This window comes from Sciurus carolinensis, chromosome 11 (assembly GCF_902686445.1).
Source record: "Sciurus carolinensis chromosome 11, mSciCar1.2, whole genome shotgun sequence".
Taxonomy (NCBI): Eukaryota; Metazoa; Chordata; class Mammalia; order Rodentia; family Sciuridae; genus Sciurus; species Sciurus carolinensis.
The window spans coordinates 54,387,918-54,412,718 of record NC_062223.1 but is presented as its reverse complement, the minus strand read 5'-3'; the positions used below and the strand labels follow the sequence as shown (position 1 = coordinate 54,412,718).

The window sequence follows — 24,801 nt, the reverse complement described above, 5'->3', positions numbered from 1 at the left end:
TCCTGCTTCTTTCTGGTGTAGTTGTCCAAAATGAAACTTTTCTTTTTCTATTTATCCAAAGGAGTTTTAATCAAACTATAAATGCAGATATTTCTGATCCTACATATTAAATATCAATTGAAAAAAGGTAGCTTTTAAAGAATGCTCAATTGGTATTCAGATTTTTTTGAAGGACAAATATGATTAGATTAACAAGAAAATGATTTCTGTGGTTCATAAACCAATATTCATATTCATGCCCAAAATATAGGTATTTCACTGTAACTTTCATGTACTATATACTTAATTAATCAGTAATAATGATAAATACTACTTTAGGTTCTCAGACTTAGAGTTAAAGAAACAACAGTAAGCTGTCAGGCAAACTAAAATTTAAATATTAGAATGTAAAATACTAGCTCTTATAAGTCTACTAATGAAGGTCAATGAATAGTCACAGGACCTGGGATTTCAGTGGGGGACAGCATGATAAATGACACATGAGATCATGAGACATTTTCTGACTATTCACCTATTCCTGGGTAAATCTACTGATTTTATGGGAAATACTCTTTGTACTCCCAGTATGTCTTCTTATAACTGCTGGGATGATCCCATTTTATGACAAACATTCAGAAAAGACATAAAAAGATTATTTGGTCACTGTACTCTGTTTCGAATTCAATGTATACATTGAATCTTTATTCTATCTTTATTTATCCATATTTATTTCCCTAAAGGGCTACTATTTTGTTCTTCTTATGAACTAATCATTGCTCATTTGTCATTTAACAGTGTCCTCAGGACATTTTAGGAAATCAAATGATTATACGAATAAATCTTTTGGAAAAAATTTAATTTTGCTTTGAGGAAACAGGAGGCTGTTAAATTAAAAGTTCCCTTGTATAGTCATCAACTATCATTCAAGAAGATTAGGCATATTCTAGTAATTTCATGGTTGTTGATGGATGACTTTGAAATGAATATACTGACATAAGTGTGTTCAAATTGTAAATTTTGCACTTACGTTTTAATAATTTGAAAATGATGCTTTACTTTGCCTTCTATGAGTTTTATCCAGCAATATTATATGAATCACATGGGAGTATACTTTTCAGAAAGGATTATAGTTGTTAAGCATCAAACACTGGCATTATTTTTAAAGACTGTAAATATTTAGAATGAAGGCATTTGTGTTTGTATATTCAGGAACTTTGAACAAATTATAAGATATATTAAAAACAAAGTTATGCTGAATTAACTTTACTTTTATTTAGTAGATCTGTTATGACAGTTGAGGTCATGGTGATTTTCTCTTCTCTGATCTTTCTACATGCACATAAAAAATTTCAATTGTTTTCACTTTAATATAATCAATATGTAATGATTCCATTTTCCAGTAATTTATAAACAGTAAAATACCTTTGTCATTAAAACTTAAGCGCATGCTTACTGGAGTTGTTGTCTGATAAGTTTGGAATGACTTTCTTTTCTTTTTTCTTAACACCCTTTCTCCTGCAGGTTTCCATGTTGTAGGTATGATCAGTAAAAATTCTTTAAGAAGGGTGATATGCTAGCTTAAAAAAATTTATATCATGTTCATAAGTTGATACTTTTCAGAGTGGTTAGTGCCTGTTTCTTACTGACTTTTGTAATAGAATCAACTTTTTAAAAATATGAGTGCATTTTATATAAATGAAGGATACACATTTGTGGATCAGCATAGAGTAGGTACTCGCCTGGGGTTTCTGGGTAAAATAAGTTATTTGCTATCTCACCATCTTCAAAAGTCAGTCTTAAAAATATTGAATAATTTGGGCTAAGACAGAAAAGAATTTGTGTTTGTGTTCTTCAACTACAGAAGTAAATTATAATTGAGAGGTACATTGAGAATAGAAGTAGAGTTTAATAGTAAAATAATCAGCTCATTCTTAGGGATTACAACATAGCAGTTCTTTTCTGCAGCAAATCAAATCAAATATTAGAACATGCCTGAATTCTCCAAACTGCCAGGTAGGCTGCTACTCATTTTCAGTCCCACTATCTTTAATCCCAAACTGTTCTTTTCCTGAAAAGCTTTTTTGTAGGTGTTTTTACAGAGAAAAGATAATCACATTAATGAGAATGTGTTGTTTTAGGAAAAGAGTCATTTGTGTATTGTGCAAATACTTAAGTAGTCAAGCATAATGGTTAAAATCATAGACTATGACCCTGAAATGCCTGGGTCAAAGAGTCAGATTATTCTATGAGCTGTGTGATTTTAGGCAAATTACTTAATCTGTATACCTCTTTCATTATCTGTAAAAGAATAAAATAATAACATCCACTCAGAGTTTTATAAGAAGAGTTTTTAAATACATGAACACATGTATAGGTAAAGTGCTTACAACAGTACCTGGTACATAACACCCAAAGGATAATCAGGTGTGGTCATAGCTGTAAAAATTAAGTACTACTCATTTATTGAAAAGTAAACCTTTCTTCTTAGCATCAGAGAAGATTAAATGAATTTTTCCCTTGGTGGCTTCAGTCTAAAATAGTTTATAGATTGATAGTCCTTATGGAAATTATGGAAAATATATTTCTGGAAGGAATGCACTGATGTGGATGGGCATGCATGTTGGTTGTAGCTGCCTAACAAAAGATTTCTGGTAGATGTTTATTTCCTGTAATTGAACCTTAATATTTTAAATGACTAACACAATATTTAATCAACCTCCCTAATCTTTGTCTACCGATAAGCTGTCAGTCATGACTGAATTGATGCTGTAAAGATCAAAGTTCATAATTATGAATGCAGGTGGTAAAGGAAGTACTTTCAGATGAGCATATTTCAGATTAAACTTCAAACCAATGATCTTTACAACCCAGTTGCAATTCATTACTACGAAATGATTTAATTTTATTTATTCACTGCCCTTTATTTCCCTAAACTTGTCAACAACAAGGAAAGGATGTGGCTAGAAAAAAAATAGCTCTCTTGTTTTAGAATGACATTGCTTCTGATACTAATAATGGGAAATATGAAGTCAGCTAACAGTTCAAAGAAGATCTGATTCTGCTTAACAGAGATTTTTAATTTTGTATGACTTTTACTTGATAAATTGTAGTTGATTCTTCGCAACCTGTTCTTATGGATTTGTATGGTTAAATTGAACTAGTTTTATATTCTGTTGTTTTCTTTTAAGTGCAATTGATAATAGTAATACAATAAAGAGTAAAGTAATATATTATCTCACATAAAGATTAGGACTGATTTCTTATAATTATATAGTACATTTAAGTGCGTATTTAATGATTCTTAATGGATGGAAAATACATTATATATGATTTTTTTAACTTTGCAGTCTTGCATTTTTCCTTCATTTGAGGCAGTACATTTCAGCTGTAAAGTATGTAACTGTCTCTGTTTTAGCCAAAAAAAAAAAAAAAAAAAAAAAAATCCCACCTTTCCAAGCTATAAAACATACAGAATTGAAAGTTGACACCTAATATATTTTTCATTGGATACAGATGTTCAATGTAAAATTCTTTCTTCTAGTATTCATAAAAAGTTGGATAACCAGAAATCTTTAAGTACAAAGTATGAAAAGTAAAAAATCATACCATTTGGTAAATTGCTAATGGCTTTTTAATGAAAGCTATGTTTCTTCTTCTTTACAAGTTTGTTTAAATTTATTGTAATTGTCACTCAAAATTATGAATGGAATCTTTAAATTGCCATGGAACTTCATGAAATAATAATACCCAAATTTCTCTTCCAAATGTAGGAAATCTTATAAATGTCTCATAAAAGAGTTATTCAACAGTTTGTGTACATTTTACCTCCTTTACTTTGAAATTCAAATGCATTTGAATACAGAATTTTAAGAAACTTTTTCAAATGCAATTTTTCATGCCAGTTTGCAAAACAGCAGCCTTGTTAGCAAATACAGGTCCACATGGGGAATAAACAGTACAATTTATTTTGCTGACTTTTTGTATTTTGAGACTACTGTGTTCATTTTTGAAGTGAGCTGAGCTGTGTACAGTTTTGATGTAGAAGCAGCTCTTCCCAGGCTAACCTTTGAGAACTTGGAGCTACTGATGTTTTGCCACCTGCAGAAGTCATTACCCTAGCTTTGGGTGAAAATGTGAACTACCCAGTAAGAGGGAAGCACACACAAAAAAGTAGTTCTTATTTCTTTACCCATCCTTTCCCCCAATAAAACTGGGCACAAATCATTTTAAACAGATGTCTCTTTAAATCTATTAGATATTGTCAGTTTGAGTCAGTAGTTTATCTGTGGTTCCAGTGTGTTTACTTAAGTGTACATGGAATTGAGATCCCTGCATTGAAGATTAAAAATAAAAATACATAAGCCTATGAGCATGTCAATATAAAACTTTAAAATACTTTCTATTTTTTTTGCTTTTAACCTAACTACTTTTCACCAAAATAATACCTGTTTTGTCCCAGGGTGTTTGTTATCTTTTCATTTGTTAATTAACCCACTGGGTAGAACCCATTGACTAGGTGCCTGCTGTGTGAATAGCATTATGCCTAACTCTGTAGAAAAGTGAAAAAAGGCAGACCTCAAGAGGTTTACATGGTACTAGGGGAGACAAGAACTTTATATGAAATATGTTGCTCACAATCAAAACGTTTGATATGTACCCAAACAAAGGATATTTGTGAGAATGGCTTATACAGAAAACAGATCATTGTGTACCGGGAGAAACTCTTTCTGGAACTGTAATTAAAAGAAAGGTAGAAATTGGCCAGGCAGATGGAAGGTAGAATTCTGAAGGCAGAGTCATGCCAGGAACAGAAACCTGACAGTAAAAACAGAAGGCTTTGATGGGAACATTGAAAGTAGGTTGTGGACCATGGATGAGAGAGAGTACAGAGATGTTAGACTAGAGGGAGACTTGGAAACACCTTTGCATGTCAGGTTTATGTGCACAGATTTCATATTCTTGATAGAGGAGGAGATTAGAAACTGTGGAATAATTGTGTCTGAGGAAGGATGAACCAGTGACAGTTGTGTTCGGTAATATTAATTTATCAGTGAATGTGGTATGCACTGGAAAGAGACATTGAGCACACAAGGAATAGCCATTGATATTTTTGTTGGAGGTTTACGTTTCAGTTCTTAAAGGTATTTATTGATATTATGACATGAGAATTGGAAGGCAGCTTGAATCTACCAGACTTTTGAATTGTGGGTTATAGGAAAATAAAGGATGCAAAAATAAAATATCCAAATCTTAGAGAAATAAAGGGCCAAGTGAAGGAGAGAGCTTTAAGGAAGTTATTTAAGAAAGCAAATAGTGGTTTATATATCTGGCTAGAGGATGGAGGACTAAGCTTTGATAGCTAAAGGGTATAGGGTTTCTTTGGGGAATGATAAAAATGTTCTATCATTATGGTGGTAATTGTACAACTTCATGAAGTACAAAAAGTCAGAGAATTATATACTTGAAAAGGGGAAATGGTAAGACACATGCAGTATATCTTAATAAAGGTTACAAAATGAAAGAAAAGAAGAAGAAAGGAAATATGCTTCAGTGGCCATATAAGAAAAAGAAAAAAATGGCTTTTAAGTGAGATCCAGTTAAATGTTGGTGGTGAATGAGTTGTGAACTTTGCTTGTAAGTGCAGTTCTTGAAGCTGTGGAGATAGTTATGAGGATAGAAAAGATGAAGCAGAGATCTGATTCTAATAATTCTTCAGTTATAGACATAGTAGGAAGAGGGAATAGTTAAAAAGGAAATGATTTTTATAGGATTTATCATTTGCATTTATTTTACATGTATTTTCTTAAGCAAGTTGAACAAACTTTAATGATGAATTCTTATGCATTGGCCATGCTATTGAAGTGGCCAATGGTGGTTGATATTTTTATATGCAAGGATTTATTTTAATCAAAGAAAAGAAATGTGTGATGTTCTTGTAAGAAGATATATTCCTAACACAAAAATACCAGCTCTCCTTTGTGGGCCATGGTAATTGGATGGGCTACTGAGGATGAGAACTGAGAGTCAGACCAAATTGTGTAATCCCTGGTAAAGCTGGTTCTTCGAGTTTCATTCACTAGTTGGTTTTCATTTCCCCTGATTGTGAAATGATGGGGCTCTTTCACCCAGGACATCATTTATCACCTTTAATGTGAAATAAATTTTTATGCAGTTAGAACTTTATTATGAAAACAATAAAATATTTAGGTTCTTGCACCCAAATGAAAACTTGAAAAGGGAGGAACTGTGGAATGAAATTAACCAAATTATGCTATGTATGTATATTAATATACCACAATGAATTCCACCTTTATATATATCTACAATGCATCAATTTAAAAACTATGAATGGAAGGAAAGCTGGTACAATAAAAGGGAATAGAGGGAGGAAGGGAGGGAAAGAGGAACTACTTGGGACTGAAGTAGAACAAATTATATTCAATCCATGCATGAGTATGTAAAATGAACCCCACTGTTATGTACAACTATAATGCACTGAGAAAACATTTTAAAAAGAAATTCTTAAGAAACCATTTATTATGTTAAATTCTTGTCTTATGAAATCATTCTTTAAGTCCTATTCTCAACTGTAATAGAAATGTTAGTGAAAATATTAGTGTAAAATATGTTCTGTAGCACAGATCTGACATTTGTGTTTGGGAATGATAATGTTTTTATAACATTCCTTTTTGGTTATTTCAGGGAAGGAGATTACAGCAGAAACTTTTATGGAAAAGTTGGATAATGGTGCCTTGCTCTGTCAACTTGCAGCAACTGTTCAGGAGAAATTCAAAGAGAGCATGGATGCTAACAAGCCCTCAAAGGTACAGGTCCCAGTACAGGAGTCACTACTGAGAGGCAGATTACAGTTATAGTTGAGTGTAATTTGAGAATTTATTGTAAATGGATGCGTTTGTATTAAACAACAAAGTTGATATAGAAGGTATTTGTAGTGAGGTAACACTTTATTTGCACTTTATTTATATAAATGTCATTAGCCTTTTGGTAAGTCTAATTAACTAGATGGTTATGGAAAATGATGGTATTAAAGGAGTATGCTTTATAATCTTGCTGAATCTGATGTATTAAGCTAAAATAGCAGAGAAATAATTTGTGTCATCAGGCAATACATAAAATCTAACCAAGGAAGATTTACTAAATATGTCAATGTCTTCAAAAATATTAAGGCAGACTACTGGAATAAAATATCTGGAGTGCAATTTTTTGTTGTTTTTAAATGAGTAGTAGAATTGAACTAAGTACCTTTGGAGTTATTGTTATATTTCTAAGGGTTCATATTTCCTTTTTGTGCATTAGTCCTAAGATTCTTTTCTATAAACATAGGATAAAATTATGATGTTTAATATTTTCTGAGGTAAATAAGGCAGATGATCTTTTTCTTAATTCTTAGTTGAGAAGGAAAAGAAGTAAAAAATGATTTAAAAAAATGTTGAAGGAAACTTAAAACAACAACACCAAAAATACCCTAAAACTGCAACTCTGGCAGAACAGTTAGTGATTTTGTGTGTGTTAGTTTAGATACAGTTTATAACACCCTGTAAAGTACTGTGTAATATACAACTGCTCCTCCACCCCACTTTTCTTGATCTTGATCTTAAAAGAAGCTCTATAATTATATTAGTTCAGTACCTTCCAAACTTTGTTGTACATTGGAATTGTATGAATGTTTTAAAAAATACTGAGACTTGGTTACCATGCCTGAACATTCTGATTTAATCCCCATGAGGTTCAAGACTGGAGAGTTTTTCAAAAGTTCCCCAGAGGATTCTAATGTTCAGCAAAATTTGGTAACTACTGCCTTCTTCTTTTTCCCCTTCCACTGGATAGATACAGATTTGTGAAAGATCATCTGCCTAGTAAGTGGATGAGGAAATATTTGACACAGAATCTCTAATTTCCAAGCCTATTGCTGCTTCCTTTTAGTCAACTTTGGGTAACACAGACATGCAGAAACTTTATGAAAACATTTCCTGTCAAGCTTGATGTTAGAATACCAATTATTTTTCTGCTGTGTTTTCCCTTGTACTGTAACTGACCTCTACTTCAGCCTGCTGATGAGGACATCTGATGCCTAATAGCAGGACAGTATGTGGAAAGTTTACAGTGAAGCAGTAAACAAAGAGGAAGAAAACCTTACCTTCTTACTGCAGAGGTTTAGAAACCTTTGTGTTGCCTTGGGGTCAGGGTTACTTGAATTCTTAATGGAAAAAAGAACAGACTTTATTAAGACTAATATATAGTTCTGTGATTTTGTTTTATAAACCCTTACTTCTTAAAGCAGAAAAATAGATGTCCAAATAAAGGTGTGATCACAAGGCTGTCAAATGTTAGCATTTGCTTATACTTCAAAGTCTTTGACCTTGAATCCATTTTGCTTGAGTTCTAATTTTATTATTTATTAATTGGCTATTTCTGAATATTAGTTTCCTGTAAAATGAAATTTCCTATAAAATTGGAAGTCTTAGTTTCCTATAAAATTAGATTCATAATTATGTATATGGCACAAAAAATGGATCTTGATAAATATCATCTCCTTTCCCTATGTGAAAAAGTGTTGAGAACCTGATGAGCATTTTAGATGGACTAGAAGAAAACAATAACTTTGCATTGCTATACACAAATATGTAGATACATGCCCCAAATCTCCGTTGTAACACAAAATGAGGAGAATATTTCTGGGTCAAGGTTTTTATAACTGTTTTTCTTTAAAACATTTATTTAGATGTTATATGATTTTTATAATAAAGCATAAAAAGAAACAGAAAAATTTCCTTTAATTCTAAATAGAATTGCAGCAAGATTTTATTAAACTTGAAATACTTTCTTAAGACTTAGGCATTTTGTTTAATTGAATTTAAAGCTAAAATTTATTCTGATTATGGTAAATTTATTTTAGTATAAAAATAAAACTGCTCATTCAAACAAGAGCAGGTTTAAAAATACCCATTATGTCCCCACTTTCAGTGCTCAAAAATTCAAATTTGACCTGAGTTCAGAACTGACACAGTTACTTTTGATTGAATTACCTTCTGTGTCCTTGGCAGCATTTGTATCTTTCATGACTACCTTCCAGTGTGTGCAGATTAAATCAAAATAACCTGTGCTTTAATATATAAAAAATGCCAACAACATAGGTATTACAAAAGATTATGTTATTACAATGAATCAAAATGCAGTCTGTAAAAAATAAAATAATAATAAGAAGAAAGATTTTGTTATTATTAAATCAAAGTCTATATTTACAACAATGGATTGACTATTTCCCACAAAACAAAAGTGTGTGTGTGTTGGAAAGAGAGAAAGAGAGAAGGGGCGGGGAGAGAGATAAAGAGAGAGAATATTATTCTCCATCTTGGCATAGTGAAGTTTAGGAACAATGATGGTAAAATAAGATGAACTGATCAATACCTTCTTGATTAGTTTCAATAAACTTTGTATAGAATGATGTTGAAACAAAATTATTTAAAAAAGTCAACTATAAACATGTTCCCACCCAAAGTCATATCACAGGAGCCTCTAATTGTCTAGCAGCTTAATTCTCATCTCCTTGTTTTCATAGATGTGTTTTTAGTTTTCCTGATGGATAGTTAAGTAGGGGTTTGACAGCTGTGGAAATAACATTTTTGGACAAATAAGTTTCACCTAGTACATGTGTAGTATGTTTGTTCTAAGAATGACTTAAATTCTCTTAATATTTGAAAGCCATTTTAATGTGTTAGACAACCTATATTTAACATTTTAGTTAGAAAACCATGACTCTTTTACATCCTTCTCTGGTTTCATAAAATGTTCTAAATTTAAATAAATTATTCTAAGATTCTTTCTGTTCATACATCAATGGACAAAAATAACCTCTCTAGGTGTGTTAACTGTGAGTAGTTCATTTAGCCTTTACATGGTGGGCATTTTCTCCCTTTGCATGAGAGTTTCATTCAGAGACTTAACATTCAGCAATAGTTGGATGGAAGCATCTGAGACTGGTATACAGCGGTTTAATGCAAAATTTTTTTGGTTAGTTTAATGTATGATAAATTTACTATAACTCTTATTCTTAATATTCTTGGAGATGAGGATCTTTAATGACAAAATATAAATGAATCAAATCTTTCTAATATCCTGTAAGACAATAAAACCAACACAAATATCAAGTCCAACTTGAGAATTTATGCCTATTAGCTAATTGACTCAAACTTGGCATCTCCAATCAAGACAGGGTAATTGTTACATTTATGCATGACCTTGCACTTCCTAGTCCAAATAGAGTTCAACTGAATGAAACCCTTATTGTTTTTTAACCCCTTTCTTTTTCACCACCAACAGCTTTGTTGATTTGTGTACAAGACTCTCTCAACCACTGCAATGTCAACACAGGGCAATATATTCAAAGGGGTTGACCTTGCTTTTCCCTCTAAAATTGCTTTTCATTTATCTCATTTATTTTGAGACTGTCTGTCTCAGACATCAGAATTTCTCTGGGTTCAGCGCTTCCTTTGATTTCAAAGGGCCCTGAGCGGTTAGATCGGGTTTGAAGCACACGAAGAAGAAAAGATCTGTTACCTAGTAGAATGCTACATTATTCTCTGAGGACGGGACTGAACATTCACCATCCAAATGTAGAATCTAGGCCTTGTTCAGGGGAAAGAACATCCTAGTCAGATAGAATGCCCGTCATCCACTTGCCCATCTGGAATACTTAGTTCTCCAGGCTGCAAGATAACAAGACCTCAGGATGTTGTACTATATATATGGGAATTAAATAAAACATAAAGATTTAGAGTTTTTCCTCTCAAAAAAAAAAAAAATCAATAGCACTTTTTGTTTAGAGAACATTTTAACATGATGGAATTCAGAGAAATCTAGAGATTTTTGTTTTCTGCTGATACCGCTGACAGACCAGGAGATTATGGTGAAAGTGATACAAGAATTTTTATGAAAAGAAAAAAAAAAATCTCAGCTCTGATTAATCTGGAATCATTCATATCTAACTACACAACTAAGATGATTTTATGTCACTTAAGTAATATAAGATGTTCAAAATGTAAAATAATGCTAGGATTAAACCAACAAAGTGAATAGTGATGAGATATAGAGAATATAGGTGAAAAAAAGATTTTTTGATGAATATGTTGCTATTTAAGGAAAAAAGAAAAACAAATGGAAAAGTTAATAGTAAAGTGCAGTTCCTTGGGATTTATAAAATATAAGTATCCAGAATCCTTAAATATAATGAATTATTTTCCAGTATAAAAATAAATTCCCTCATCACCATTTCTCTAGTGCCTGAGTAACTGGCCAAGTTTTTCACCCTGAAATCAGACATTTGAATGTCTGAATTAATGTTTTTCTCACTAGCAGTGTTTCTTCTCTGTACTGTTTTATCGAGATATGCCTAAATGGGGCTTCAGTGCTACCACAGTATATGTTGTTATTTCGTACAGAATAATATGAGAAGGAATTTGACTTTTTTTTTCACTCAAGGTCAACTGTTCGTAAAAGACTTGATATGGGCTATAGGTGCAGATTGAGAAAGGAAATAATAATTAGAAAATATTCATGATAGGGAGTTAATGATATTCTTATGAAATTTTCCTGGATCTTCAGACCTAATTGAACTAATTCCATATATGGCAATTCTACTCAATGATAAAATAATGCAGAGAATAATTAAAAAAAATATGACCAAGAGGATCATATGGCAATGAATTCATGACAAATACTTCAAGGTCACAGTCCTAGTGTCCTCTCTTAGAAATTCAGTCTCTATCAGACAAAAATTAGCAAATTAGGAGCATTTGCATGGTTTCCTTCACTAAGTAAGCAATGTTACTGCTTGGCCCCTACGATTGAAACTAGAAACTTCATCTAGCAGTCAGAACTGCTTCCTAGGATTTCAAGGGATTTACCCTCTGCCTTCTGGATGCATGTGTTTTATAAAGCTATCTACTCAGCCCATAATTCCTGTCCTCTCAGATTGAACCAGAGAAATATAACACAGTAAAGGAGTTTGATGATTTGGGGATATTAAAAATGTTCAGAGTCCCTGTCGTGTCACAGACCTTGAGTTGGTATTCTGGATAGTGAGAGTTCTGTTGTCCCTGTCAAGCATGTGCAAACTGATTCTGTAATTTTCTGTTCACTCAAATTAGGACTAATACATCAAACCAAGTACCAGAATAGAGATTGATAACAGTTCAGTGAAAAGACCACATCTGTAAGACTAATTCTGATTAAAGTTGTTACTTCCTTATAATTTTCCTGCTGTGTTTCAAGTCTCATTGATCTTTTATATTGTTTGGATTGAATAGAAATATGGTAGACTTTATTTTTGTTGCCAATTCAGGTTATGAATATTAGTGTGAATCTCCAATTTTTTTCAAAGGCATGAAATAATATTTGGTTCTTTAATAACCTAAGAACTTACTCATGTCAGGAAATAACAATTTTGACAGTTGATGAGAAATATCTATGCTAATTAAACACTTAAAAAAAAAAAACTACAAAAATAACCTCTGATACATTCAAATATGTTCTACTGTTAGTGTAAAGTGTATTTTGATTAAAAAAAAAATCTATCACCTAATCCTCATAAAGCATTCCCTTCTTCCTAATGCATAATGAGCAGTTCAAATTCCTGCAAAAAAGATTACAAGGAAGCTTTGCCTTTATAATAAAGGCATAAAGGCAAAGTCATTACTGTAGCCCCTTCTTCATTGGATCTGGTGTCTGTATATTGGTTCTACCCTGGGAATTTGGTTATCAGAAGATCTCATATTTTATTGTTATTGTTGTTTGTTTATTAATGAAACAAAAACTTTGAGGAGTTGGCTTTCTATTTATACCCTAAGGGCCTATAGTTAATAAAACAGTTACATTTCTTGTGGTGCAGGTCATTTTAACAGATCTGATTGGAATGTCTTGTATTCTGGTTCCATATCCATCTTGCCTTAGGAAATTAAGTGCCATCATTTATTCAGCCCACCTAAAAATCTCCATTCACATTAAAAATAATTGTATTTTTTCAAGAACTGCTCTTGTCCCTTTCTTGAGGAAAAAAAAGTCCCACATAGAAAAAATAGAAAAATAGAGTCTCTTAGGCCTCACTAAGTGATGTAATAAAAAATAGGCTTAGCTGAGGTATTCACTATAAGTTGAATGCAGCATTTCTTTCTTCTCCAAGTTTTGAATTCCTTCCTCTATATTACACTAAGTGATTTCTGGCTTTTTAGTGTCCTCGAGGGTGGGCTAGCATTAGATTTACATATGCATTAACCAATCTAGGAAATTTTTATAAGATCATCCCTGGCCACCCATGCTAGCACAGAGAATTCAAGACATCTTATTATTACAGTCAGAGTTCATTAATTCTGCCAAATTTAACATTACAGTCTGTTCTTTTCAAACTAACATTCCCTGAAACTACTACATAGATGGAGAAAAACCTTGCCATCATACACTTAGAGGTTCTCAAGATTTTAAGTGTGCATTGAGGCTATGTAACTAGTTTGCCAGGAATTCCAGAGTCTTGCTGAGATTGGAACTGTAGTTACATCTATACTGGGACAGGCTGAAATATTTTGACACCTGGTGGAGGTTGTCAGCTCTGGCTTAAAATATAAGGTCTTCACTCTGGGGCTAGGTAAGATGTTTAAGGACATAGTTGTGGTTCCAGGAATGTCCAGTATAACTGATGTTCTTTTCATATCCTGGCCCAGGAGAATACCAACTGGGGGTAATCCATAAATTTTCTACTTCTGGACAGGGAGCTTCAACTCCCAGCCTGACCTTTCCCTTCATGTCTACCCTTCCCCATGACAAGAGTGTAAGAGTTTTTTCATTGTGTAATAGGACCTCATCAGAGGACAGAAGTTGTGCAAAGGAGTAGCCAATACCAAAAGCAAGTCATCTTTGTATCTGAACTCCTTATATCACAGCTATTCTGTGGAAAATCTTTCCATATCCACTTCCATTTATGAAAGAAACTTGATCAATTTCTCCAAATTTGACAACAGAATTCTTGTAAATTTCAAATTTTATATTTACCAACATAGAGTTGTGAAGATGAAAAAGAATTTTTAAACTACTAAAATATTTACTTTGATTATTAATGCTAGAGGAAAATTTTCATTATACTTCTGTTCTCTTATGCAAATATTTCTGAAACTTGTTTTTAATTGAGGCACTCAAAAAGTCTCAGTCAAAATATACAGGGAAAAATAAAGTAGTGTTCCATGAAGCTTTTAATAAAATTATTATATAGTTTTTGTGTGCTTTGTGATGGTTCTAGTATTTATCATCTTTCAAAAGTTATTAATTTATTGTGCTATTTATTGTGCTAGATAAATATTTAAGTTCATATTTAATTTTATTTTCATAATTCTATATTCTTTTGCAAAAGAAAATATTGCATACGCTTAAGATCCTATCAAAAAAGTTCTTTTTGGGCTGGGGAGATAGCTCAGTCGGTAGAGGGCTTGCCTTGCAAGCACACAGCCCTGGGTTCGATCCCCAGCACTGCAAAAAAAAAAAAAAAAAAAAAAAAAAAAAAGTTTTTTTCAACCTCTGTCTAATACGTGCTGCTAGTTTTCTGTTCCACAATTTTACTCTAAAGTCAGTCTCAACAGCAATTCCAAATACCTCATTTTTTTTGAGGTTTGATGCCAAACACCTATTTGTTTGGTCCTAAAGAAAGAAAAACAAATTGTCGCTAACACAGGCAAAACTAATTTATTGGAAGAATATAAGATGCTTTTAGGGAAAGAAAGAAATTCGGAGGAAAGTGAACCTGACTTTGGAGAACCTCAGAATCTGACCATTCTCAAGGGTTATGCAGCATAGATATGTGGACAGTCATTTCAGAGTGCCACTATAATAATTAATCATTTCAAATGTTTACAGAAGGCAGCTGTACAGAAGTGGCTAGTGGTGTGGACTCAGCGCATAGACTGCTTGACTTTTAGTAATAACTCCACTGTCACTGCTTATTAACTTGAGACAATTACTTAAAATCTCTGTGCTTTAGTTTCCTTATTTGTGAAATGTAGCTATTAATATCATCTTCCTCGTTAAGTTATTAAGAGAACCATATAAGTTAATATAAATAAGCACCTTAGTAGTACCTAGTACACATATGTGCTCATTAACATTTAGTTATTAACTTTAGTATATCATTCTTCTCAAAATTAAAATTTAAGAATGAAAAAAGTGTCTGAAGAGTCTAACAGCCAATATTCTAATCATAGCTTGATTGAAAATTTTTCAAACTGAATAAAAAGAGAAAGGGATTTCCCCCCCCCAAAAAAAATTAACATATTCCTATCTAAATAGGGGGAAGGGAATTTTGGAAGCACAGAGATGTCTTTTATCATCACACTCCATAGGTAGAACTGGCCGCATTCTTTATGGTTTTCCCATCTCTATATTATTCCCCACCCTGTCTGTATTTTTATACATATTTGTTTCCTTATCTTTATCCCTTTGCTAGACTCTAAGTTCCCTGAGAACATGGTTTGTGTATTATAATCTATGGATCAAACATAATGTATGTCATATAGGTGCTCTGTAGATATGTTTTTGGATGAATTAAAAAATTAATGAACAAATGAATGCCCCAATATTGATATTTACTTTTAGACTCAGAGTGCTATCAGTGGGTTTTGAAAATCCTTGATTTTAATCCTGAAGACCATTATACTCACCAAGTTTGAAAGTCCTCCTTCTGCTGGTTTTTCTTAGCTCAAAAATCTAATGTGAAAAACCATAAGGGAAAAAGTTCTTTTATGTAATTGAAATGACAAATTATTGGAGAATTTGGGGATAGTGTGGGGACAAACAAGGGTCTAAGGATGTTGGAAGTGCTGACAAAAGACTCCTCGAAATAATAAACCCTGGCGGTCTAAAATACTTGATAAGCAGAAAATTCCCATAGGAGGTTGATCATATAGTTAATTATGGGTATTATTATGTAGTCACATAATATGCAATTATTTGAGCTCAGAGCATGATCTAAAGGTAAAAATGAGAATAAAAATGAGCATATTAATATCCACCAGGTTCATTCAGTTTGAGGATTTAAGACTTGTTTGTACAATTTGCCATGGGTCTTACAAATGAATGTTTAGGGGAGGGTGAACTAATGTTCACTATTTAGAATTAAGAAAAAGAAGATTTCAGGGTTTTCATGCAATAAGTTCTCAAGAGATGTTTTGACCTGAAATGAGGTGTTGTTACAGTAATGTAGGATTGTATCTTTCAATTACTGAAGGAGCCAAAAGGATGGAATCATTTTGTTTCTTTTGCATTTTTTTCCCAACAACTGCTACTTTTGCCCAGTTAAAATAGATGGTGATTGAAATGGGAGAATAAAACCTTTGTTTCTTCTCAAAGCCCTTAATTAGCCATCTACCAAAGCACTATTTAACAATCAGTGTAGAAATACTATTTCTTTAAAACTGTAGGAAGGAGCCAAAACATTTCAGTGCTTAAGAACATTGTGCAATAAATATTGCTACTGGCTTTTCGAGAATGCCTTATTTTACTAACAAATGGGCCCCTCAAATTGAAATATAATTTGGAGTATTGCAAGTCCATCATTTTATTAACCTTTAAAAATATGGAATATTACCAAATGCAAATATTTTGTGTTATATATTGTTTTAAAATTTGATAAAAGTTTAATGAGTTATATGTTATAAACAAGAGATAATTGTCCTTGCTGAGGATGTGTGCATGCATTTTGGTGGTGGGAAAGATAGATGTGACTGAAAGATAGGCAGCACCTACTCCCAAGGCATTTACTCCCTACTATGGAGAAATAAAATGCATGTACTCATACAGTTTGTGACATCAAGTCTAAAAAATTATTGGGAAAACTATTTAGTTAAATTCACTATTTTATTGTGTGGCAAAATTTAGAAGTCAAAACATATGGTACAGTATGCTAAAGTTTTGTACACATTCTTATTACTTTATTTTGAGTGCATTTCATCTGCTTTCTAAGTCAAAAGGGATAGCAGTATGAAATAAAAATACATGTTATAATCTCTATATAGTATTGTCTATATGTCGTAACTTCTAACATGCTTATTATGAGACTTTGTTAAATTTTTTATGTTTTTAAATTTGTTTTAATTAGTTATGCATGACAGTAGAATGCACTTTGATACGTCATATATGATGGAGTATATTTTTTCATTCATCTGGTTATGCATTGTCAGTTTCAATAAATTAATTTGACCATTCTGACTACCCATCCATTAGTAAATCACTTTCTCTTTATTATCACATGGTCAAAATACAAATAATTCCTATTCATTTTTCCTTAGTGAATCATAGAAGGAATTGTCATCATCCATCCTATTCTATATTTATTGTAGATAAAGCCAGTGTCTGAGAAGGTGGGTTGAGGTTCTTTAAGAATATGACTTAAAAAGCAGTTTGAAATTCCTTGGTTATCTGTAGCTGTAATTAGAAAACAAACCAAACTATGTTATGACTGACTGTACTGAAACTTATTTGGACAAGAGTCTAGGTCCCGGCCAAAGGGAAAATGACCTGCCAGGCATGGAGTCAGCCTTTTGTGGAAAGTGCTTATGTTTGAGGTGGCTTTCCTTGTACATAACAAGAAGAAAGTAACAAACTAAGAACATTACAAAATTTCCCTCACATTCCCTCTTATTTCTTGTAGACCTGTAGCTGCCAACATTTCTCTGTAAGAACAAGCCATTAATTGCCCCAGTCCTGGTGGTCTCTTCTTATTGAGTTGTGCTTCTGGTGAGGCCTCTGAGCTAGGAGATGTGAGTGGAAGTATTTCTAGCTCTATTTTGCATGCTGATACAATCCCTGTCCCGAGAGGGAAAGAGGAGGGGAGAGAAGGAGAAAGACCAGTTGGCAAATTCTAACCTAGAAATTTGCATGGCTTTCCATGCCTACAAGTTCATGTGAACCTGCTGACAAAGGGTCTTTCCTTCAAAACTGTTTTTACCTTTCCCAAGCTCAAACCATAAGCTATTATTTGGTGGTATATATAATGGTTACATTAGACACATGTCATAAAAGATTAAAAGAAAATGTTAAATTAAAATTCCAGAAAGCATTAAAAAATTAAAATGAATTCTGAATTGAGAAAGGTATGCTCACACACATACACACATGTTCACCCACTCACACGTTTCTCATCTACATGACTTCCCAGCACCAGCAGAACTTTGCTCCTTGAGCTTGAAGGGGAACCTGAATTATTCCACGATGACATCATCTATTCTGCTTAAGGGCTCACATCCTGCCTTAACCACATGCAGGCTCACAGGCAAGACAAGATTGTAAAAGGAGTCTAACTGGGGAACTGTTTTCATGATATTTGATAGCACTAATTGTGGTCACTGCTTTCAAAGCACTGTGAATGTAGAATACTATGTCAAGAAAAGTCACTCTCACCATATGCAAAATGGGAAATTAATTCTTTTAAAATGAGCTGTTATGAAATGCTTTGGAGAAATTCAAGTCATTTGAACAAATCAATAATGAATAAGCATGCTATTCCTTAAAGGTGAACATTCAAATTTTTATAATAAGAACCTTTTTTTAAGGGACTAAAAATAAGAGGCAAAGGATGTTTTTTTCATTTAAAAATGAGGATTGTGAGGTAATTTAACATGTAAGTACTCACTATATTTGTGTGTGTGTGGTCCAAGGTATGTGATACTGCTGCATTACAGAGTAATGGCATAATGTGTTTTAGATGAGATAATTGATTTTACAGTGTATAGAGCTCTTTGACTATATTTTAAGTTTTTAGGAGATCACTATATGAATGCCTTCTATTGTTTCACTTAGCAGTTTGAAAATGCATTACATACCATGCATGAAGCCATCTAGTATGTTTTATGTTTATGTTACTTTGCTGGTCATGTCTAATTTCACACCAGCACAGTCTGCTTCTCTATTGAATGCCTTGCTGGCATTATTACTCCATATAGGAAATAAATTCTATAGGAATTTGCATATTTTAAACCAAAGGTGGAAAAAATAACAAAAACAGCTAAATCAATTCTTAAGATTTAAACCTTTGATATGAAGAGGAAGAAAAGAAACTTAAAATGAGGATGAACCAACTTAAACTCATAGGTTTTATGAAGGATGTCAGAGTTAATAAACATAAACCCTTCCAGATCAAGAATACTTACTCATTTTTTATGCCACACTCTCTTTGGCTGCTGGGTGAAACCCGTGGATCCCTTTATGTTCTTTTTAAATGCATAATGCTCTTTTTAAATATTTGAAATAAAACCTGTGAGATTACAAACACAGTATGAAATAGACCAATTTTGAGGTAGACTATGAGAATATAAATAGTCATTACAATATTAAATGTAAACATTAAAGCACAAACTAAAAATAAAAAAAAATATGTTTGCTTTTAAAAAATTAATCTGACAATGTTCTGATAAATACTGTATTAATTTTAAAGTTGAGGAGAAAGTAAACCCAATATTTTCAGTTATCTGCAGCATTTGTAATTCAAAATAAAAACTTTCACATTTTATCTTGATGAACCATTGTGCTTTTTGTTTATATTCAAACTGAATGATTATTAAGCTTCACTTAGATACTAATGAAAATAAAGATAATTTTTTTTTTTTGCTCATATCAATCCAGAACAGGTACCCAGTGTTGAAGATGAACTCAACCTAGCAAGGAGAATTGTCATAAACATGCAAACTTCAAACACATTTTTGTAGAGTTAAATGGGTGCTGTGGAAGAATTAAAGCAAGAAAGAAACATTTTTACCTATAATAACCAATGGGTATGGGAATATACATAAAAACATAGGCTGAACTTCCCTAATCTGAAAATCTGAAGTGCTTCAAAATTGGAAGTTTTTGGGGTGCTAACATGATGCCACAAATGGAAAATTCCACACCTGACCTCATGTGATGATGGGACACAATCTAATTGTAGGTAACCCCAAAATATTGTATGAAGTCACCTTCACACTATGTGTATAAATTGTATATGAGACATACATTAATTTTGTTTAGATTTTGGTCCCTTCCCCCAATATATCTCATTATGTATATGCAAATATTCCAAAATCTGGAAAAATCTGTACTCTGAAACACTTTCGGTCCTAAGCACTTTTGAATTTTGCATAATCTTATCATTTTGGAGAAGGGATAAGGAAACAAACCACATGCTATTCCATATTCTCATTTGCTATTTTTGATCTTGTTTAAATTTTGAAAAGTAGATATCTGATCATTTTTCTTGATGTGATAATAAAGCAAATATTTCTAAGTACTTCCTCTATGCCAGGCAGACATTGCTTAGATCACCAGATCATTTTTAAACTGAAATCAAATCATGTCACTTATTTGATGAAAATTGTCCAGTGGACTCTTGACTTGCTGGGATAAGAAGTCAAAATCTGTACCACAGCCTGCAGGGCCTTCATGTTCTCTTCCCTGCTGCCTATCTGATCTCATTTCCTATGGCCTGCCCCCACACACACACAAACACACACACGCACTCTTCTTTGCTTTAGGAACACTGACTTCTTGCTACTCTTTGAGCCTAGCAGGAAGGTCCTACTTCTCACAGGGTATTTACAAGTGCTTTTCTATTTTCCAAGAATGTTCATTCCTCATATATGTACATGACTTGCTCCTCACTCTCCTCAGGTCTCTGTTCAAGTGTCATCTTTTGGCAAAGGCCTTCCCTGAACGACCAAACTACATAAAACATTTTTTTAACAGTGCTTTGTAACTAATAAACATTTATTAAGTGCCAATTATGTACAGGATGCCGATAAATGAAAACAGAATAAAGCACTGTTATCTTCTCTCAAAGAACTTATATTTTAACTAAAAATAAATCATGAACATGAAATATAGACATCAATGGTAAATGCTTAAAAAATGGTTTATGGGATATCAGTGGTCCTAAAATGTTTTATATCCATAGTATACATTACATTGTTGACATTCAATTATTCAACAGTTATGTATTAGAGACTTAAAACATACAGGGGAAGATAATGCATGCTGACATGATCTCTGGTCCTGTAGATTTGCACAGGAGATTAACATTAAGCTACCATTTAAACAAATAATGAATTTCAACTGTGACATATATGTATGAGATAGTTCAAGTTTGTGAATAGTTTTAAGAGGAGGACATACTTTATCTTTTGGAAAGGATATTTTATATTATTTTGAAGCAGGAATGGGAATTAGCTATTAGAGAGTAAACACAGTGTTCCAATATGGGAAACAGCACATATGAAACCCTTGGATGTGAAAATATGTGATTATTTTGAGAAAATAAAGGAAAGTAAGTGTGCCTGAACAACAGAGTGAGAATGTCAAGAGATGAGGCAGAAGCTAAGGCTTGCTGGATGTTGCCTTTTATCCTAAGAACCTCATGCCAATGAAGTTTTTCAAACAAAAGTATGATAGAATCTTGTGGTACAGAGAAATATTGGAAGGAAGAAGTGAAGGTGGAATTGAGGACTACAGGTAGGAAGTTAACTTTCAGTCAGTTGAAAGATAATGACCACTTAGTCTAGGGTGGTGGACGTGAACCTAGAAAGAAGTAGATGACTTTGAGTTTTATTGAGACTAGGCAGACTTGGCAGAACTCGGTGATGAATTGGAAAGGACAGGTCAAAGGAATTGGTCCAGGGTTTACTACCCATAGAAATAGATAAAGGGGAGTGCTTAATTTTGCAATTGGAAAGACAGGCATAGAGTACTGCTTGGAGAAAACTCAGGTACTAATGGGCACAGGTGCTTTATACCCTCATGGGTGTCTCAGTGTTGTCATATTACTCCTTTCTTTATGCTTAAGGATATCTATAAGCAAACGAGTAACAAAGTACTGCAAAGACAACCTTGTATTCACCTTAACATGATCTTTAAAATACATTTTAAACTCTGATGATAAATACTTTTTTAAGTTATAAGCTTTTTTAGATTTAACTCATCTGATCTAGACACACCATTTATGTTAGTCATTTTGGTGTCACTATGTGACCAAAATACCTGACAAAAACAAAAAACTTATGGGAGAAAAAGTTTATTTTGGGTTCACAGTTTTAGAGGCCTCAGTTGACTCCATTGCTCTGGACCTAATGCAAGGCAGAATATAATGGCAGAAGTACACAGCAGAGGAAACACAGAGAAATGGACAAGATATACTCCCCACGGGCATGCCCCCAGGGAGTACTTTCTCTAGCCACCCCACCCACCTATAGTTACCACCTAGTATTTCACTCAAATTATTAATCCATCTGATGGATTAGAGCTCATGAGATTAGAGCTGTCATAATCTAATCTATTCATCTCTAAACATCGCTTCATTGCCTAACACTTGAGTTTTTGGTGGGAACACTTCATATTCAAGCTATAACACCACTGTACATTAACTTTTGCTTATATACACAGTAGATCCCATAAGCATTCAAGAAACAAGTCAATTGATTTGTGCTTGGGGGAATTTGCCTAGAATCAGTTGGAATTTAAATCATCTTATGTAGAGGAACAGACAGAAACTTCTGGCAAATGAAACATAAAATGGTAGCAACTTAACATTAAAATTGACAAAATATAGGCATGTTCTAGGAATAGTGAATAGACCAGTGTGATTGGTTTATAGAGTATGTGGGGAAGTTGAGGAAGCTGATGGGTGTCATTATTATAAAACTTTAGCATTCGATCTCTCTTTTATAGGCAATGAGCTAGAGAAAGAGAACATTCCATTAAGGAAGATTAATCTGATGGTGAGGTATAGATTGGGTTAGAGAGAGAGATATGGGACTGAAGATGGGGAAACATTTTGGGAAGTTTTTACATTTGTTTAAACATGAGATAGTAAATGTTCTGGGGTGAGAATATAGTACTGTTTTGGAAAAGAGTATAACTGAAGAGATATTTACTGGAAAATGACAATGAGCTAGACTGGTGACTTAATGAAATGATAAAGGAATAATCAATGATGAGCAGACAATTTAAAAAAGCAAATTTGAGTTTGGGGGTAAGGAGAGATGTAATGATTTTACAGCTGTCCTGGATCTCATAATATATAGGTGGAAATTGTAGGTATATTAAAGATTATGTTTATGTGTTTTAGTCATCATTAAATTCCCCATGGGTTTCATTGAAGCCCCATAATGAATTTGATTTCAATTCATCAATTTTCCTTTGTTTCAGTTTTCTAACAACATATTTAAATTTTGCTATGTGCCAGGCTGTATTTAATGTTCGCAGCAACCCTGTGGTGTTGACACTGTGATTATGCCCTTTTACAGATGAAGCTAAGTTAACTTGCCTGATATCACACAATTAAAGAGTGAAAACTGGGGTTTCAGAAGCAGGCAGTCTGTCTCTGGATGTGATGCTTATGTCCTTTGTCTGTTGTCCCTTGCTGGAGGGACTGTATATTTTGTGTACACTCATATTTGTATATGTTTGACAAATTTTCCATAAGTACTATTTGGTATTATGCTAGGCACTGGGGATAAAATGATGAACAAAATCAGGACTTGTTCCATTCCTTATGAAACTTACAGTCTGGAGGGAGAGAAAGTCACTATTTAATTACTCATGTTCAGGAGCATGGTAGCAGAGACACTTGAACAGTGTAGATTTTACCAACTAAAAGGAAGTGTAAAAGATCACATTTTGTGTGATCCTTTACCTGAGTCCTGGAGTTAATTGGACAAAGACGTATGGGAGAGGCAGAGAGCCCAGTTATATGTAAGGATCATGTGGTGGGAGGCAACCTGGAGAGAATAAAAGAGTGGGAACAAGAGTGGTTTTAGGAGAGAGAGGAACCATAGTTCCAGATAAAACTGTCCTGCAAGTAGGACCCAAACTAATACAAACTGTGGATACCATGTTATAAGAAGCTTTGTTGAGAGATCTTTCCAGCATTCATGGCAGTCTAATCTTGCATAGGAGGACAATGGACAGTACTACCCATGCACTCTGCCTCACATGTACATGTTTTGTTTTGCCATTTTCTTCTCCTTCTCCTTCTTCTCCTAACATATGAAGGAAAATAAACTTTTCTACCAGTTAGGTTAAATTAAACAGATGGCATAGTATGCAAATCTCAGGTTCAAAATGATTTCTCATTTGCATGTGTCAAGAATAAAAGCAGAGAACAAAAAAAAAAAAAAAAAGAAGAAGAAGTAGTTTTGTCCTGTTTCTACAAGCAGTGTGAAGTCATTGAAGATTTTAAGCAGGAGAAACAATCAAACTTACGCTTTGAAAGCCCCATTCTGATTAGAGTATTAAAATCATAGATGAACTTATAGCATGAAAATGGGAAACATCAGAAAATGGAGCAAAGAAAATGATAATTGAATTGCCATACAAATGTAAGGAATTTGTTTTAAATTTTTAAAATTTTTTATATTTTCCTACATATATGTGAATTTATTATAGTAACTACAGAGGTGATTATATAACTAATATTGAACTCTCATCAAGGCATTTGTAATAGAAGTACACATTTCTTAAAAATTTATCATTAATGAAGTAATGATTGAACATTGGTACTCAGTACTTTTCAGAACATCTTGTTTAATCCTTGAAATATTATGTTGGACCTGTAGTACCAAAAAGTTAAAGAAATTAAATAACTGTTGTTGGTCTTATTTTCATCAACATTTTAATTGCTGTGATCAAAAGAACAATGTAGAGGAAGAAAAGTTTATTTGGGGGTGTCAGTTTCAGAGGTCTCAGTCCCCCACAGATACCTGTCTCTATAACTCTGGGCCAGGGGTGAGGCTATACATCATA

General features: G+C 33.1%; 1 protein-coding gene across 4 annotated transcripts in view; it reads left to right on the top strand.

The window, feature by feature from the left end:
- The window catches only part of Gas2 (growth arrest specific 2), a 124,335-nt gene that overhangs the window by 12,004 nt on the left and 87,530 nt on the right, over positions 1 to 24,801 (top strand). For all 4 annotated transcript variants that reach the window (XM_047518379.1, XM_047518376.1, XM_047518377.1 and 1 more), the window contains exon 3: positions 6,682 to 6,803. In XM_047518379.1, coding sequence (XP_047374335.1) covers positions 6,682 to 6,803 — 122 coding nt within the window. The remainder of the gene's footprint in view (positions 1 to 6,681; positions 6,804 to 24,801) is intronic.